The sequence below is a fragment of the Trachypithecus francoisi genome, unplaced genomic scaffold, assembly GCF_009764315.1.
Source record: "Trachypithecus francoisi isolate TF-2019V2 unplaced genomic scaffold, Tfra_2.0 Lachesis_group3, whole genome shotgun sequence".
NCBI lineage: Eukaryota > Metazoa > Chordata > Mammalia > Primates > Cercopithecidae > Trachypithecus > Trachypithecus francoisi.
The window spans coordinates 18,421,465-18,439,265 of NW_022681468.1; the positions used below are offsets into that span (position 1 = coordinate 18,421,465).

At 44.6% G+C, this 17,801-nt stretch overlaps 1 protein-coding gene across 3 annotated transcripts in view; it reads left to right on the forward strand.

The window, feature by feature from the left end:
- The first annotated feature begins 3,768 nt into the window (after positions 1-3,768).
- Positions 3,769-17,801, forward strand: part of PTPN21 (protein tyrosine phosphatase non-receptor type 21) — a 90,742-nt gene continuing 76,709 nt past the window's right edge. For 2 of the 3 annotated variants that reach the window (XM_033191679.1, XM_033191677.1), the window contains exons 1-2: positions 3,769-3,899; positions 7,922-8,303. Coding sequence is in view for 2 of the 3 variants with exons in the window: in XM_033191677.1 (XP_033047568.1) it covers positions 8,124-8,303 (180 nt within the window). In the remaining variant the exon portion in view is untranslated. Of the gene's footprint in view, positions 3,900-7,016; positions 7,229-7,921; positions 8,304-17,801 lie in introns of those variants that run through there. The other variant, XM_033191678.1, reaches the window with a different exon arrangement.

A 17,801-nucleotide genomic window follows, 5' to 3' on the forward strand; every position in this document is an offset into this window, starting at 1 on the left:
TCTAGTTCGAGCCCTTACTGTCCCCTTCCTCAGGGATCATTATCTTTTTTTTTTTTTGAGATAGAGTCTCACTCTGTCACCCAGGCTGGAGTGCAGTGGCACCATCTCGGCTCACTGCGACCTCCGCCTCCTGGGTTCAAGCAATTCTCCTGCCTCAGCCTCCTGAGTCGCTGGGACTACAGGCATGTGCCACCCACCTGGCTAATTCTTGTTTTTTTATTTTTGTTTTTGTTTTTTTTTTGAGACAGAGTCTCATTCTGTCGCCCAGGCTGGAGTGCAGTGGCGCGATCTTGGCTCACTGCAAGCTCTGCCTCCCGGGTTCACGCCATTCTCTTGCCTCAGCCTCCCAAGTAGCTGGGACTACAGGCGCCCATCACCACGCCCAGCTAATTTTTTATATTTTTAGTAGAGATGGGGTTTCACTGTGTTAGCCAGGATGGTCTCGATCTCCTGACCTTGCGATCCACCCGCCTCGGCCTCCCAAAGTGCTGGGATTACAGGCGTGAACCGCCGCACCTGGCATAATTTTTGTATTTTTTTTTTTTTTAGTAGAGACGGGGTTTCACCATATTGGTGTAGCTGGTCCTGAACTCCTGACCTCATGATCCACCCGCTTCGGCCTCCCAAAGTGCTAGGATTACAGGCGTAAGCCACTGCACCCAGCCAGGAATCATTATCTTTGTGTGGCAGGGCATTCATTCAATTTGGATTTTTGCAGATGATGATAATTTATACAGTGGGTATTCACCATGCTATCAAAACAGATTAACTTTTGAACTTTTAAGAAAACACTAGTCAGTGCACCCACCAAACCACAATTTCCTTTCCTTTTTTTTTTTTTTGAGACAGAGTCTTGCTCTGTTACCCAGGCTGGAGTGCAGTGGCGTGATCTTGGCTCGCCACAACCTGTGCCACCTGGGCTCAAGCGATTCTCATGCCTCAGCCTCCCCAGTAGCTGGGACTACAGGCGTGCTCTACCATGTTCAGCTAATTTTTGTATTTTTAGTAGAGACAGGGTTTCTCCATGTTGGCCAGGTTGGTCTCGAAATCCTGACCTCAGGTGATCTGCCCTCCCAGGCTTCCCAAAGTTCTGGGATTACAGACGTAAGCCACCGTGCCCAGCCTCCTCTCATCTTTTTGTCTTTCATCATTTTATGTGCTGGGCTTTCTTTTTACATTTTAATTTATTTATTTTAGTAAGAAATAGCTTCCAGTGTGAGAGTATGTATAAGTATGCCACCTTCTGGATAACAAGAGGGGGTAAAGATAGTTATATGTAGTTGTTTGTAACTCTGCAGAACATCTCTATAAGGATACAGAGGAACGAGGGAACACTGGTTACCTCCCAGGAGAAGAGCTAGGTGTCTAGCAGGCAGGGTGAGAAGCGGACTTTTTACGTACACCCTTTTGTATCTTTGGGGGTGGCACCATATAAATTATCTCGCTTCCTTATATATGAAACACAAGCTAATAATAATTTTACGTCTAATACTTTGAAGGCATTATTCAAGTGCCTTCCCATGAATGTTACTGCCAAATTAACATAGCTGAGGGAAAATAGGGCTTAGGTACTTGGTCAGTAAATGACATCTGTGGACTGTGAGGGAGGAAGTTCAACTCAGTTGTCTAACATCTCTCGGGTTTTACGGTCATTTTCTATTTTTAAAATTCTTTTATTTTCTTCCTGATTCAATTAACAAGTTTTTATTTAGTGCCTACTCTTTGCCCAGTACTGTCCTGGGAATCCTAGGAGATATAAAAGAAGCCTTCATGAAACAACTTTTACAGTTCTTGCCAAGTGTGGAGATCACTGTGGAATGGTGTGGCTAGAAAGTCGTCCTGGAAGCAGTCTTACTTGCAGAGATGCAGAAGGCTTAGACAAATGGAAGGAGGGCAGAAGGGGCTGCTGGCCAGGGGCAAAGCTTGACAGGGGCAGAAAGCGATATGGGTGGTCAGAGAGGCCCGTTTGGAAAGTCCCGATAGGTCAGGCAGAAGAACTTAACCTTGGGAGTCCATCAGGAGTGATAAGAGAAGGAAGCCTGGTATTAGCAAGGAAATAAGAGAGAACCGAGAAACCAGATGCCAGGAGACCACCCTTGTTGCAATAATCCGGATGTAAAATGATGAGGGTTTGGATTTGGAATGTTCCAGGGGAAACAGAAAGGAAACAAAGAATTCATGAGACATTTCAAAGGAGGAAATACCAGGTCTTGATGATGGAGATGAGAATGGAAGAAATCACATGATTCCAATTTTTCTACCTTGGGAAGCCAGCAAAGGGACTTCTTTTCAGATCTCTTTTCTTTCCTCGCACACAAATTGACCCCCTCGTAGAGTTCAGTTGAAATATCAATTACAAACAGAATTGATCTATTTTTTTTCCCTTAGAAACACAGGTAATCTTATTTGCCTTTAGCTAAATGACCCAAGATGCACCTTGCTGGGCTTTGCTCTTGGATAGCACTCATACCTTTATGACAGTGCTCCCCACTTTGGCCTTGTACTGCGTATGTGGTGTGTAGGTGCGTTTATTACCCACTAAACCAAAAGTCCCTGTTGTGCAGGGACCACGGCTCATGCATAGTTAAGTATTAAAAAGTTTTGGTTGTTTAAGAAAATGATATTTACATGAAACAATACTTTAAAAAGCTTTCCAGAAACAACAGCATTAAAACAAAATCATTGAAATTAAAATTTACATAAATTAAAAGGTTCTCTGTTCCACATGCCAAGAAAAGATCTTATACTATTGTAATAGTGTTAGAGTCACAGTTTTATTCCTCAGCTTAAGTGCTGCAATACAGTAATAACAATAATGTAGTACCAGAATACTGTGTAACAAACAAATGAAACACTTCATATATGCTTTACAAAAGTTATTGGATATTGCCTAGTATTTATTTTCCCCACCCCTGCGGTGCAAAGATATTAATATCCTTGTTTTATAGGAGAGGAAACAGGTAAAGAGAAATTAAGAAATTTGCACAAAGTCATCCAGCTAGTAAATGTTGGAGCTGGGATTTGAACCCAGACAACTTGGTCAAATCTCCATCCTTAACAGTTCTGCTCTGTATTGCATAAGCAGACAGCTCCCTTTTGGGGACTGACAGGTTATTTGAGGCATATGAACCATTTCTGGTGGGGGGGCTTTCCCACCCAGTACTAGAAGTGTCTAGTGATATGGGGCATAACCTTAGGAGCAAGCAGGAAAAGAAGAACTGTATTCCAATACTATTAAGAAATATACCAGAGTAAACGAATAACCATCAATAACAGCATTTTACAGCCTACCTAATAACACAAGAATAAAACTTTTTATCTAGAATCTAAATAATACCCCCTCCTCTCATTTTATTAAAAGCCTAGCTTTATTTGGAAACTCTTAAAATAAGTGATCATACGATTAAAAAAAGCAGCGGCGCGCCCCCTCCCCGGCGGCCGGGCGCAGCTGTCCGCGCCTCCCCCGCGCGGCTGCCCGCATTCCAACTCTCTGAGGTCACGGGCCGCCGCCGCCTCCCCAGATCCGCCCGCCCGGCCCAGGGGGAGGGACGCCCGGGCCTGGCCGCCCCGCTGCTCCGGCCGCGCGTCCCGCGTCGGTCCGACATTCTGTCCGTCCTGCTGCCACCCCTCGCCCCCGCAAGGCTTCTTTGTGGGGCGCTCCTCGCCGGCCGGTCCCACCTCCAGGCCTCGCCCCTCGCCGTCGCCACCGCCGGACTCTGCCCAGGGGAATGGTCTGCGGGCCGGGTTTTTGGAGACAGGAAGTGAGGCGTGCGAGCCCCATGAGCGCGCCGCGGCGCGGGCTGGCGTGCGGGTGCGGCTGCGGCGACCGCGCGGCGGGGACCCGGGAGGCGGGTCGCTGAGCGGGGCGCGCGGCCCCGAGGATGTGGGAGCGGGAGCAGGTGAGGGCGCGGGCCCCGGCCGGCGGGAGGGGCGGGCCCCGGCACGAGCGGTGGGGTGTGTCCGCTCGCCGGGACCCCGGAGCGCGCCGGCGGCCCCGGAATCCCGGAGAATGGGGCGCGGCGGCCAGATCCGTAGCGGGAGCGTAACAAAGAGAAACGTCTTGCTTTTCCAGGTTCGCTCTCATGTACTTGAGTAATTTCTAAAAGGGGTCTTGAACTTCTATTCTGAACGCCCTGGCTGACTGTAGCGGGTTAATTCTGGATCAGGGTTTTAAATGTGTTAGGCATATTTGTGCCTCTCAGAATATGTAAACGTGAAATTCGCCAGATAACTTTGGCGAGAAGGGGCGCAGGGAAGGGCTGTTTGCTAACGCCTGGGTTTGTTTTTGGAGTAGAATGTTTACTCTGGAAAAAAGAATTATTGGATCTGCAAATTCCGACTTGTGATTTCTGCAAATCCTGATTAGATTGGCCGCTGTTGGCATGCTCGTCCTATTTTTTGCTGAGAAAGCCTTATAATAATAGCGTATGCTCACAAACACATTCAAAACATTCGTGTGCTCCAACTGACAACTGCTGTATGCCTAATAGTTGCTGACAGTTTATTTTTTTAAGTTTGGGATACGACAGTAATTTTACTCTCAGTATAGTCCGTTTTGTTTCTACGGCATTTTATTCTGGAGCATCTACGCAGAGATGTTTTCTCCGTGAGAAACATGGGTTTAATGCTATAGCTATAGATATTACTCTAAAAATGTCACATACTCTCTCCTTTTAGTGCTTATTTTATTTTAAAGCAACGTTGGCAAAATTACATGTGACGACCTTAATAGGAAGGGGAATTGCTATAAGATTGAGAGGTAAAGTGTATTTGAGAAACTTTTGGAAAGGGATGTAGAGAGGGAAAATTAAAATAGTTCAGACTGCCTTTTGTAAACTTGTACTGAAGCAGAATCTAGTATGCGTTTACTTACCACAAAACGGAAAGATTTTGTAGAGAAACAAAATCATCTAGTTTTCCTTTAATAGCTATTAATAAATTACGTTTACTTTAGTAAATTATAATTCCAGACCCAGTCACTTTCATATTGTTGTATATTATTTTATACCTGAAACAGCCCTCCCCAAAGAACTCTTAAATTTGTACTCATCTTGGTTTTATTATTTTCAGACATTGATAATTGTATTACATCATTTGGCAGCAAATACTGCATATTACTGAAAATTAAGATGTGTAAATCATTGATAAATTTGTAAATTATTAAACAAAATCATTGTTTTAACATAGTGGGTTTTATATAAATAAGCAAAAAGCAAGCCATTCTTATGGATAGATCTTAGGGGGATGCACCATATACACACAGACTGCAACTTTTTCAATTTCATGTACCAAAATAATTTGACTTTTCCTTTATCCCTGATGCAGTAATACATTTCAAGTCTCAGGGACAATTGAACGTTTTACTGAGTTTACTTAATCAGAGCTTAAGTTAATAATTAAGTTATACAGTGTAGTATCTATTGCTTTCAAGGCGTAGTTCTACATAGTGAAAAGACTACCATATTTGAATGGCACCTAATACAAATATTTATCTTTCCTCTACACATATGCAATATCTTGTCTGTTCGTCTACACTACTTAATCCGCCCGGTTTCCAGTTACCATAATTTTTATATAAAATTGAAAGCTGTCATGTGATCTCATGAAAGGGTGTTTAGTATGCATATTTATAATCCTTAAATATTTACACTCTTGGTTTATCAATTTTCTAGTTAAAAGCTTATTATTTAAAGTTGTCATTTGCTAATTTTTTTTCCATCTTGCTTTTACTTACTTATTTAGTTTATACCCCGAAACATCAAAGAGCATTGAAAACTACTGGAAGTGGAAACCATATCTTTTTAATATTTATTTTCTGTTTCTCTCTATAGTATGGTGTTTTTACCTACAGAAGGCACGCAGCAAATGCTGTTAATTAACACAGTGCTTTAGGTAGTTCCAGCTTTGTTTTTTTCTTCTGGCCTGCCCCATCCCTTGTTTTTAGTATTTTGATTTTCCTGGCTATGGGGAATAACCAGAGCTCAAAACAAACAAAAAACTAGCCAGATAAAACCGTGGTTGGGTCCTTATTAGAGATACAGCTCTGTATGTAATTATAGCATGGTCGTAATCTCCTTAAAGACAGCGACGGCTTAGGGATTCGTCTTAGATTTCTCACGATGCTCATTACGCTGTCTTGTACCCAGAGACGCAATACACATTTGTGGAATGGAATTTCAAAATGTTAAGTTGGGCAAAGCCGAGGGTAGTAGCCGAACCCTTTTCTCCAGCTCTGCCATTCCCTAACGCAGTGTGCCCCATCACCTCTGGGCCTGAGACGCAGTCAGGAGAGCAGGACCCAGCAGAGGACTGGGAGTGTGGAATTTGGGATCGATTCCTAGCTTAGCCCGTCCTAGCGTGAAACTGCGAAAGCCGCTTCTCTTCCTGAAGCCTTGGTTCTGCCTGCCAGATGAGAGGGTCGGGAGCAGATCCTGCCTCTCCGCGCGGTCCAGGGCCGGAGCTCAGCGTAGCCAGCTATAGCTGGGTCTCGCTAAGCGATTCATCCCCAACAGGCAACCTCTGCGCAGAAGAAGGTGGGGAACCGTCTCAGGACCCTGGAAATATCCGGGATTTTGTAGACTCGTCTAGGGGGAAAAAACTAATCCAGCTGATACAAAAATTCCCAGCTGGTGCTCGCTCCCATTTGCCTCGGCCCAGAAGTTACCATCAACAGGTCTGGTTAAAAACTCTGTTAGAGCCCGGCGTGGTGGCGCGCACCTGTGGTCCCAGCTACTCGGGAGGCTGAGGCGGGAGGATCGCTTGAGCCCAGGTGTTCGAGGCTGCGGTGAGCTACGATGGCGCCACTGCAGTCCAGTCTGGGTGGCAAAGCAAGACCTCGCTCTATAAAACACGTTGCAAGGAGCGTATTTCGAGGTCCTGTGGCTCCAAAGCGGGTATCACACAGGGTCCGCCCAACCTCTCCACCGCCAGTAGGGCTCGCGCTGGTCCCTTTAAATGTTTCCTTCGGGAGCAGAGGGACCGGTCCTTTTAGAGCGCGTCCGTCCAGAAACGCGGCTGCAGAAAGAGGGTTCCGGGGCCTCCGAGTCTACTGGTTGGCCTGGCAACGCTGCTTGCTCTTCCCAAGGGGAAGATGCGGAAGAAGCCGGGGCCTGAGTGCTCCAAGGCCCCGTGGGCTTCCTGGGTTTGTTGCCCCCACCGGCCGCTCATTAACTCAGGATGGCGTGGAAGGCCTCGCCCGCCTCCCCTTCTGGGGCGCGGCTCCGCTTAGGTGAAGGCCTGTTTGGGCGTCCCCACCCTGGAGAGGGGCCGGGGTCTGGATTTTCAGAACTGCCACTCTTCTAGTGGTAAATGAATGGATAACGAGCATTTGTAGGGTATTTTATGATGTTTATCAGTAAATCAATTTGATGACGTGAATACTTCCACAAGCGCTTGTTAGGCACCTCACCGCGTTTGAACCACACACCTGCCATTCTTAGTGTGGATTATTCCTCCCATTTGCCTTCAGGGTTAATTTTCTAAAGGGATTGGGGCTGGAACCTAGCTCTTTTGGGGGTATTTTGCACTTTTCTCACTTAAGGACTAAAGAACTCTGACATTTGGAGTACTACAACCTGAAAGAGTTACCTATGAAGAAACACCACCTTATCCAAAATAGGAAGAGGACCACGAATACTAACATTTGGGATTATAGTAGTGCTGGCCATTATCTCATTTAATCCTGACGATGGCCCAGCTTGCTATCCCTATTTGTAGGATACAGTGAAGGGTGGAGTCTGACCCTGAGCCCAACACAATTCTGAGATAAAATTCCACCCTGCCTCCCGGGTCCTGTTAGTGCCTCCTTTTTCCAGCGGGTGGGGACGGCTTATTATTTGGAAACAGCTTGACTGACTTTTCTTTATATTAAGGAAAGCCCACCATTACCTTTGCTTAAGTAACGGCGTTCCTCTTTCCCCAGCGCTGGCGTCGATGCTCCCTTCCTCGGGCCATTGGAGACTCCATTGCTTTTTAATGGCGGCAGCGGCTGCTGGGTGAGCAGCTAGAGGCCGAACAGTGTTCGTCCGATTCGGAGAGGATTGCTTTCTCCTGGCGTCACCACAGCTGGGTTGGTGGGGGTAGCTTTTCCCTCTTTGCTCCCCTACTCTTGAAGAAAGAAGAAGATGCCACTGCCATTTGGGTTGAAACTGAAACGCACCCGGCGCTACACGGTGTCTAGCAAAAGCTGCCTGGTTGCCCGGATCCAGCTGCTTAATAACGAGTTTGTGGAGTTCACCTTGTCCGTGGAGAGCACTGGCCAGGAGAGCCTCGAGGCCGTGGCCCAGAGGCTGGAGCTGCGGGAGGTAAGCCACCTAAAGACTCTGCAGGCCGGGCGAGGGTGGCTCATGCCTGTAATCCCAGCACGGAGAGACCGAGGTGGGTCTATCACCTGAGGTCAGGAGTTCGAGACCAGCCTGGCCAACATGGTGAAACCTCGTCTCTACTAAAAATACAAGGCCGGGCGCGGTGGCTCACGCCTGTTATCCCAGCACTTTGGGAGGCCGAGGCTGGCGAATCACAAGGTCAGGAGTTCGAGACCAGCCTGGCTAATATGGTAAAACCCCATCTCTACTAAAAATACAAAAATTAGCGGATGTGGTGGTGGGCACCTGTAGTTCCAGCTACTCGGGAGGCTGAGGCAGGAGAATCACTTGAACCTGGGAGGCAGAGGCTACAGTGAGCCGAGATTGTGCCACTGCACTCCAGCCTGGGCTACAGAGCAAGACACCAGCTCAAAAAAAAAAAAAAAAAAAAAAAAAAAAAAAATTAGCTGGGCCTGGTGATGGGCCCCTGTAATCCCAGCTACTGGGGAGGCTGAGGCAGGAGAATCGCTTGTACCCAGGAGGTGGAGGTTGCAGTGAGCTGAGAGCACACAGCACTGCACTCCAACCTGGGCAACAAGAGCGAAACTCTGTCTCAAAAAAAAAAAAAAAAAAAAAAAAGACACTGCAGGCTTCTCTATTCGGCATGCTGGCTGTGTGTTCTAGCCCACTGGCCACTCACTGTGTGTCCCTGGCTGGGATGTCTGAGTTGAGCCTGTAGGTTCCCTCCTCATGAAGCAGGAATAGATTAGAGCAAGAAGTCTTCTCTTGGGGTTCCCTATAATAACTAATGGTTCTTATTTTGAATATGTTTATATTCCTCCCTAAACGTAATCCAGAATCAAATGTGAATACACTCTGGGTTGTTCAAATTTCTATTTTCTAATATACCCCCTGTGATATATTAGGTCATCCCTATCTCTAGTACAGTTTACTGACTTCATTCTTTCTTTTTTGTTCATTTTTATTTTTTTAGAGGCAAGGTCTAGCTATGTTGCCCAGGTTCGTTTCAAATTCCTAGGCTCAAGTGATCCTCCCGCAATAGGCATGTGCCACCATGTCCGGCTCCTGACTTCATTCTTTCAACATTCATTGAGTAAACAGAAAATTCATTGACTATATTCTTATAGGTCAGATCAAGGTTCTAGAGACATATTACCTGAACTCAGTTTGAGTTCTAGTTTCCTTACCATCTGCTTCTATTACCTTGGGCAAGTTATGTGATATCTCTGAGCCCTGGTTCTCCATCTGAAGCATGGGAATGACTGTGACACCTAATTCTCAGAGTAGCATAAGGCCATAAGCTCTACTAACTGTTAGAGTACTGATTGGGAGGTTTGCCCAGGAAACCCCTAATCTAGTTGGTAGGAAGTTATGGAGTACTTATGTATCCATATAATGTCTTACATTTAAAATGTTATGCAAGGCCTGTGAAGAAGGGTCTCTAATTAAACCTAGGTCCCTCCCTACCTTTGGCTGCCTGGTTCTGGGGTAAGGGAAAGTTAGAGAAACTGGTTATTCCACCTAAAAAGTCAGGAATAGATGAACTTTGCTCCTGGTGACCATCCAGTCACTTATATGATAACTCAGTACTGAAGATGCATAAGTGCCAAGCACATACATACTTGGAAGCTCACCCTGGTGTTGTTGCCAATAAGAAAACAGGCATGATGCATGCTGTGATAAGGGAAGTAGAGGTTGTGTCATAGGCCAGAGGGAGGTGCAGCATAAGGGAAGGCTGCTCAGGGAAGTTGATTCCGAGCTGTGACCTGAGGATGAGGCAAGGGAGTCCTATCGGGCTGGAAGAGTTCCAGCAAAGAGAACTGCACAGGGCCAAAGACGCAGAGGGAGCTAGTCTGCCTGAAGTCTGAAGTGCGTGGAGGAAAGGCTGACTGTAAAGGCAGCAAATGAGGATTTTTTGCTAAGGGATTTGGATTTATCCTGAGCGTAGTGGGGAAGGTTAATGAAGGGTGTAAACAGGTATGGTACATTTGTTTCTGTGAAGAGTGAGCCCTTTGGAGAATGATTCGAAGGGCGTGGTTCAGGTACAGATGGTAGCCACCTGGAGTTGGATAGGGTTGGAGAGAGGTGGTTGGAATCTGGAGATATTCAGGACCTACCGAGTAATAGGCAGGGGTTAGCATGGGTCCAGGTTGATATTCAGGTTTTCATAGATGGTGGGGCTATAACAGAGAGGAAACGTGAAAGGAAGTGCAGATCTGTTAGGGGCAAGGAGGAGCGTGTTGTGACCTCGGTTTTGGAAATACTGAGTTTGAGGTGTTTGAGGTGCCAATTGGAGGTGTTGAATAGACAGATGGATCTGCTGATCTGGAGTTCAGGCACGAGATCCAGGTTCGAGGGAAGAGATTGGGAAGTATCAGCCTAAGTGAGTTCATTAAAGCCAGAAGATGGTATGAGGCTCTCCAGGGGAGAAAAAGAGGACATTGCCGACCCCTTATGGTACATTAGAGGAGGGGAAAGTGTTGGAAGGAAACTGAGATGAAACTGCCCAAGAAGAAGAAAGAAAACCAGAACAGCAGGCCTCAGTAACCAGTCCCAGGCCGGGCGCGGTGGCTCAAGCCTGTAATCCCAGCACTTTGGGAGGCCGAGACGGGCGGATCACGAGGTCAGGAGATCGAGACCATCCTGGCTAACACGGTGAAACCCCGTCTCTACTAAAAAATACAAAAAACTAGCCAGGCGAGGTGGCGGGCACCTGTAGTCCCAGCTACTTGGAGGCTGAGGCAGGAGAATGGCGTGAACCCGGGAGGCGGAGCTTGCAGTGAGCTGAGATCCGGCCACTGCACTCCAGCCTGGGCGACAGAGCGAGACTCCACCTCAAAAAAAAGTAACCAGTCCCTGTTTACTTGCATTTATTCTTTCATAGGGATGGGGTCTCAATCCATCACTCAGGCTGGAGTACATTGGCACCATCATAGCTCAATACATCCTGAAACTCCTAGGCTCAAGTTATCCTTTTGACTTAGTTTGCCAAGAGCTGGGACTATAGGTACACAACCACACCCAGCTAATTTTTTTTTAAAACTTGTGTTTTTGAGATGGAGTCTTGCTGTGTTGCCCAGGCTGGTCTGGGAGTTCTTTCCTCTAGTTATCTTCCTGCCTCAACCTCCTGAGTAGGTGGGATTATAGGCGTGTGCCTCCTTGCTTGGCTTAGTGGCTTATTCTATTTATTTATTTATTTTGCTTGCTTCGACTTTTTTTTTTCTATTATGGTTTCTTCTTCCTGTGATTTTCTTCCTCGTACACCAGGTCTGTCTATAACGCCTAGAGTCAGCTTCTTGAAGAACTATGGTTTGTTTGTTTGTTTATTTATTTATTTATTTATTCATTTATTTTGAAACAGAGTCTCGCTCTGTCGCCCAGGCTGGAGTGCAGTGGCGCAATCTCGACTCACTGTAAGCTCCACTTCCTGGGTTCACGCCATTCTTCTGCCTCAGCCTCCTGAGTAGCTGGGACTACAGGTGCCTGCCACCACGCCTGGCTAATTTTTTTGTATTTTTAGTAGAGACGGGGTTTCACTGTGTTAGCCAGGATGGTCTCGATCTCCTGACCTCGTGATCCACCCGTCTCAGCCTCCCAGAGTGCTGGGATTGCAGGCATGAGCCACCGCGCCCGGCCCCGGTTTATTTTTATACCAGGTGTGGAATGTGTTCAGTAAATACAGGGAGAACTGAACCCATAGGCATTGCCTTCCTTCTGTTAATAAGTCCAGAGAAATTGCCATCCATTGTTAGAAGTTATCAGTCTCAGGGAACTAGTAACTTTATATAGCTGTGGGTATATTTTGAGCCTGATTTTTACCAGAAGAGGAAACAGGCATGGTCCCTAGAAAATGTTTTGCCCTTGGAGAGTCTGCTGCACGATTTCCGACATTTAGTAACAGTCATGGGTAGAAAGTTTGTATGGCAAACTTTTCCTTTGAAAGCCCCAGTAGCTCGGCTCTGTAGCATATAAACAGATGGCTCAAGCATCAGGCCTAATCTTACCAAATGACTGTTCAGAAATAATCTGAGTGGGGTCACACCTGTTTCTCGTTTGTACATATAGTCTCTGATTCATACCAAGAAATATCAGTATGTTGGTTTCTTGCACTATTCTCTCACCAAGCAAATCTGGAATTATATCTTACAGATTTGGGTGAAAAACTTTGTTACTGTCCAAATATAAATGGAGGGAAAAGTCTTTCCTCTTGCTTAATTGAATACCATTTCACTTCTATAATGACAATTTTTTTTTTTTTTTTGCGATGGAGTTTCACTCTTATTGCCTAGGCTAGAGTGCAATGGTGCGATCTCGGTTCACTGCAACCTCTGCCTCCCAGGTCCAAGTGGTCCTCCTGCCTCACCCTCCCAGTAGCTGGGATTACAGGTACCTACCACCACGCCCAACTAATTTTTTTTTTTTTTTTTTTTTTTTTTTTTTTTTGAGGCTGAGTCTTGCTCTGTCGCCCAGGCTGGAGTGCAGTGGCCAGATCTCAGCTCACGGCAAGCTCCGCCTCCCGGGTTCCGCCATTCTCCTGCCTCAGCCTCCCGAGTAGCTGGGACTACAGGCGCCCGCCACCTCGCCCGGCTAGTTTTTGTATTTTTAGTAGAGACGGGGTTTCACTGTGTTCGCCAGAATGGTCTCGATCTCCTGACCTTGTGATCCGCCGTCTCGGCTCCCAAAGTGCTGGGATTACAGGCTTGAGCCACCGCGCCCGGCCTTTTTTTTTTTAAGTAGAGACAGGGTTTTATCATGTTGGCCAGGCTGGTCTCGAACTCCTGACCTCACATGATCTGTTCACCTTGGCCTCCCAAAGTGCTGGGATTACAGGAGTGAGCCACCGTGCACGGCCCTATAATGACAGTTACAAGGGCCGCACAATAATATTACTATAACACTATACCCAGGGGTTTCAGCTATATCAATAGTGTTTCTTACACTGGGTGTATGGGTATTTTTTTTTTGTTTGTATTTTTAGCCTTCATATTTTTACAAGTGTCTAAGATATATTAAATTAAAAGCAACATGGTTAATATACATATATCCAATATAGTTAACTTAGGTTGCTAACTTTCTTCTCAATTCACCATATTTGAACTACAGAAAGTAACTTTTAAAAATGGGAAAATGAATTATTCCATTAGGAAAATGTTGCTGTTCATTATAGCAATAGTTTCTCAAAGCTCTTGGAATTCCCTGCCTATCATTCTTCTGAGTTTCAAAACATTTTTTCAAGAGAGGCTTTGAGTCCTTATGGAGTTTAAGGGGAGCTAGAAAATTCTCTCAAATTTTAAAAGTATATGCTGTAGAGGCTTGAAGGAGGTGGTGAGACAAGAGGGTGCCCACCTGGGCATGGCCACTGCCTGGGGCATCACCTTGATGGAATCAGCACAGTCCAGAGTGCAAGAGCCAAGCTCAAAAATCTCATGTCATGGGAAGACCTGATTTAATCTAGCTCACTGAGAATGATGTGTAAAACTAGGACCAAAGTTTAGTAATTTATAAGCAGTAAAGAACTGCCAAGGGTCCCAGGTATGTGTGCCCTCTTCCCAGGCTAAGATTTTCCTATAGTTAGGGCACATGGGAGCCAGAACAAACCAGAAGTTTCATGGTGAACATGGAATCAGAAGAGGTGTTGCCTTGAAAAAGTAGATATTTTCATAAGTAGGCCTGGCGTGGTGGCTCATGCCTGTAATCCCAGCACTTTGGGAGGCTGGGGTGGGCGGATCACCTGAGGTCAGGAGTTCAAGACTAGCCTGTCCTGGCCAACATCATGAAACCCCATCTCTATTAAAAATACAGAAAAATTACCTGGGCGTGTTGGTGTATGCCTGTAGTCCCAGCTACATGGAAGGCTGAGACAGGAGAATCACTTGAACCCGAGAGGCAGACGTTGCAACGAGCTGAGATTGCGCCACTGCGCTCCAGCCTCCAGCCTGGGCGACAGAGTGAGACTCTGAAAAGAAAAAGTACATATTTTTATAAGCAGAGAATTGCTGCCTCTAGGACCAGACAAATTTCTTTAAGTCAGGACACCCTTTCCTCTGGGCAGTGCTTCAGTGGTGCTTTAGTCCCTGTCTGCCTCTTGAGATGGATGCTTAGCAAAGTGGTTAAGACAGTCTGCAGTAGTCAGAAACACCTAGGTTGCATCCAAGTGCTGTAATTTAAGTAATTAATAAATCACTTAATTTCCCAAGGTCATTGATTTTTCATCTGTAAGTTGGGGATAATAATAGTATCTACTTGATAGTGGCTGTAAGGATTCAGTGTTCAATGTAAAACATTTAGCAAAGGACCTGGTATTTGGGAAACTCTTAATAAGTGTTCATCTTTATTCTCTTCGTAGGAATTCTTTTCTTTTCTTTTTTTCTTTTATTTTTTGGTGAGATGGAGTCTTGCTCTGTCGCCCAGGCTGGAGTGCAAATGGCGCGATCTCAGCTCACTGCAACTTCTGCCTCCTGGGTTCAAGCAATTCTCTCACCTCAGCCTCCCAGGTAGCTGGGATTACAGACGCCTGCCACCACTCCTGGCTAATTTTTGTATTTTTAGTAGAGATAGGATTTTACTATGTTGGCCAAGCTGGTCTTGAACTCCTGACCTCAGGTGATCCACCCACCTCGGCCTCCCAAAGTGCTGGGATTGCAGGCATGAGCCACCACACCCAGCCTAAAAAGGTTTTTAATCCTCAGGATATGGGGAAGTTCTGAAACCATGGAAGTCTCTTCAAGATTCTTTTTTTTTTTTTTTTTTGATGTTTTTGCTATGGTATATTGTGTTAGTTTTATAACTTAGAGGACAGTTTTCTTTCACCTGTTTCTGAGGGGTGTGTGTGTGTATTGGGCCCTCTTTATTATTGTTCCCATATATGGCCTGCATACATAACTGTTGTTTTGAAGTTGAGTTAAAGACTGAGCCACTGCTAAAAATTACCTGCAAGGTATTTTGTTGAAGATGAAAGTCTAGCAAAATGTATATGGTAGCCTCTTATTTCTTAATTATAGGCTTCGGTTTATCATAGATCTTTACGAAATGTTTTTTAAATTGTGTGTTCAGTGCGTTACACACAATGTCAAGTTGTTGTTCCATAGAATATAAGCTCCATCAAAGTAGGAATCTTGTTGACTGGAGCATTGCCAGGGTCTGGGATAGTGCCTTTCAGCTTACAGTATGTTGTTACTGAATGAATGTTTACTTAGTTTAAAAATTAAGAGTTTTGAATTTAGATTGATAAATATGGACAGCAGTACAATTAAGTCTGCCTTTATTTGCTCTGATTTTATTTCCTGGAGAGAGTTAAACATTTCCAAAGTTTTGTATTTAAACAGAAAAGCACTATTTTCTTTAGACTCTTCTTTTTTACTCTGGGGCTTCTTCTGAAACACTTAGAAAGTGATCTAGTTGTAGTGACTCTCTGAGGTAAGATTGCTGTGTCAAGGGAGTGTCAGCTTCCTCACTGGACTTTGAACAGATACTTCTCATAGCACCTTATGGCAGATGGGGATATTTTTTGGCTAGGGGATTTGTTAGAGAGGAATCAAGCATATAACGCAAACCATAACCCTCAAGCACAACTTTAGAAAGTGTTCTTGGCCATCCAAGTGTTTTATTTTAAATTAGTATCTTAGGTATTCCAAATATCCACTGACCTTATCTTGACTGTTATCTGAGTAGACATCAAGAATTTCATGCTTATTTCCTTATGTACTAGCTGTTTTCATTTGGACTCTAAAAATAGCTGAAATATGTGTAAAGTAAAAGTCTAGTACCCAGAAACTTTTTTACCTTTTGGGCCGAGTAGTTATTCATTTAGGTGTGTATGTTATAAAACAAATAAGACTGAGGTAGAGACAAGAATCTGTGAATAGTTTCAGTTAGAGCTATCGGACCATCTGAAGCAAATATGTTAGGTTGGCCTCTCACCTAGATAGAGAAAGCTTTCCCAAGTCTAACACCAATTACAAATGATCAGGGATTTTTCTTGATGTTTAGGTTTTCTGTTACTTTTCTTCTTTGGTCTAGGTAATTAAGAATTAGCCATATAAATAAGTATGGAAATTACACATACAAACATGGAGGATGTGCATTTTAAAGTCTATTGTATAATCACAAGTTATTGCAGAATTTGGAAACCTGTTTATTTGAAGAATGGCGTATTATTCAACCTAGACTTAGTACCTAATAAACTTAAAGGCTAAAAGCCTAAAATGTTTTACTTCCAGTATTGGATTTTTCCCTTGAGATACCAGATGTCCTTATTTTCTTACCAACAGTCTGTCACAGTAGTATCGTCTCAGGACCATGTGGAATTAAGCATGAATTTACTCATTTGAGATTTGTAAGGTGAGTTACAAAATGGTGGACATGAAGGAACTGGTGGTGTTTTGGGGGACTCTAAGTGCTGTCACTGTCATTGGTGTATAGATTCAGATTCCATTCCTTCTAGTATCTCTAGAAGCTTTGACTTTCCTTTTGGGTAAGTGAGCATTATTGTGCTGGAAGCTTAATTTGCCTCATTTAATCTTCACAGTGAGTTAGGCGTTGCATTATCTTTTTTCCATTTTCAAATTAGGAAACTGAAGTTATGAAAAGTTCGAGTGATTACATAGCTGATAAGCAAAAGACCCAGGATTTGAGATTTTATGTCAGACTTGTGCACGAACTTTGACCTTTAAGTTGATGGCGGTCATGGCCCCCTTTGAGATCTGATGTAAACACAGAATTTTGTATACAATTTCAGGTGGTTCATAGCCACTCTCTCCCCCGAGTCCATCCGTGGGCCTAGGCTGTGGGCGTGGAGGCTTCCTGGTTAAGGCAGTCTCTCCCTTTCTCTCCCCTTGTCACAGAGCAGGATCTTTCTTCCCTGGTCTTCTACTTCCCAGGGTGAAGATGCTGGAAGGATGGAATATTTGTGAACAATTCAAGACCTTCATAATTAAAAAATAATCATTTGCCTCTGAATATAGTTCCTCCCCTCGCTGACCCTTCTACTACAAATGCCCTTTTTTCTTTGGCCTTCATCTTTAGGTCTCAGGAAGGGCCATTCATTCCTCAGTGGGACAACTTACTATTAAGGAAAAAGCCCCGTTCAGGGGGACAGAGGGGAGGTCATGAGAGGGAATTCCCCCACTGTACTGCTGATGGTAGATCCATGTCTGTCTTTCCTTCTAGGCAGCAGGTATGTGATGAATCTTCAGGAATTGAATGGATGATTCATTCTTCCTTTATACATTAATCAAGTTTCTAGGCCAATTGTTGAGCCCTCTGTCATTCTTCTTGTCAGATACACACCTTATGTGAACATGACATTTTCTTTTCTATTAACAAGGATTCATCATTCTCTTATTTAGCAAATATTTTCCTATTCAGTTCTCTGAGCAATTTGTTCATAAACAAATGTCACTTAGATTTCCTTTATCTTTTAATGAATTGACAGAACATCCAGAGGCAATTTAAATTTTTGCCTAAGATGCTAATATT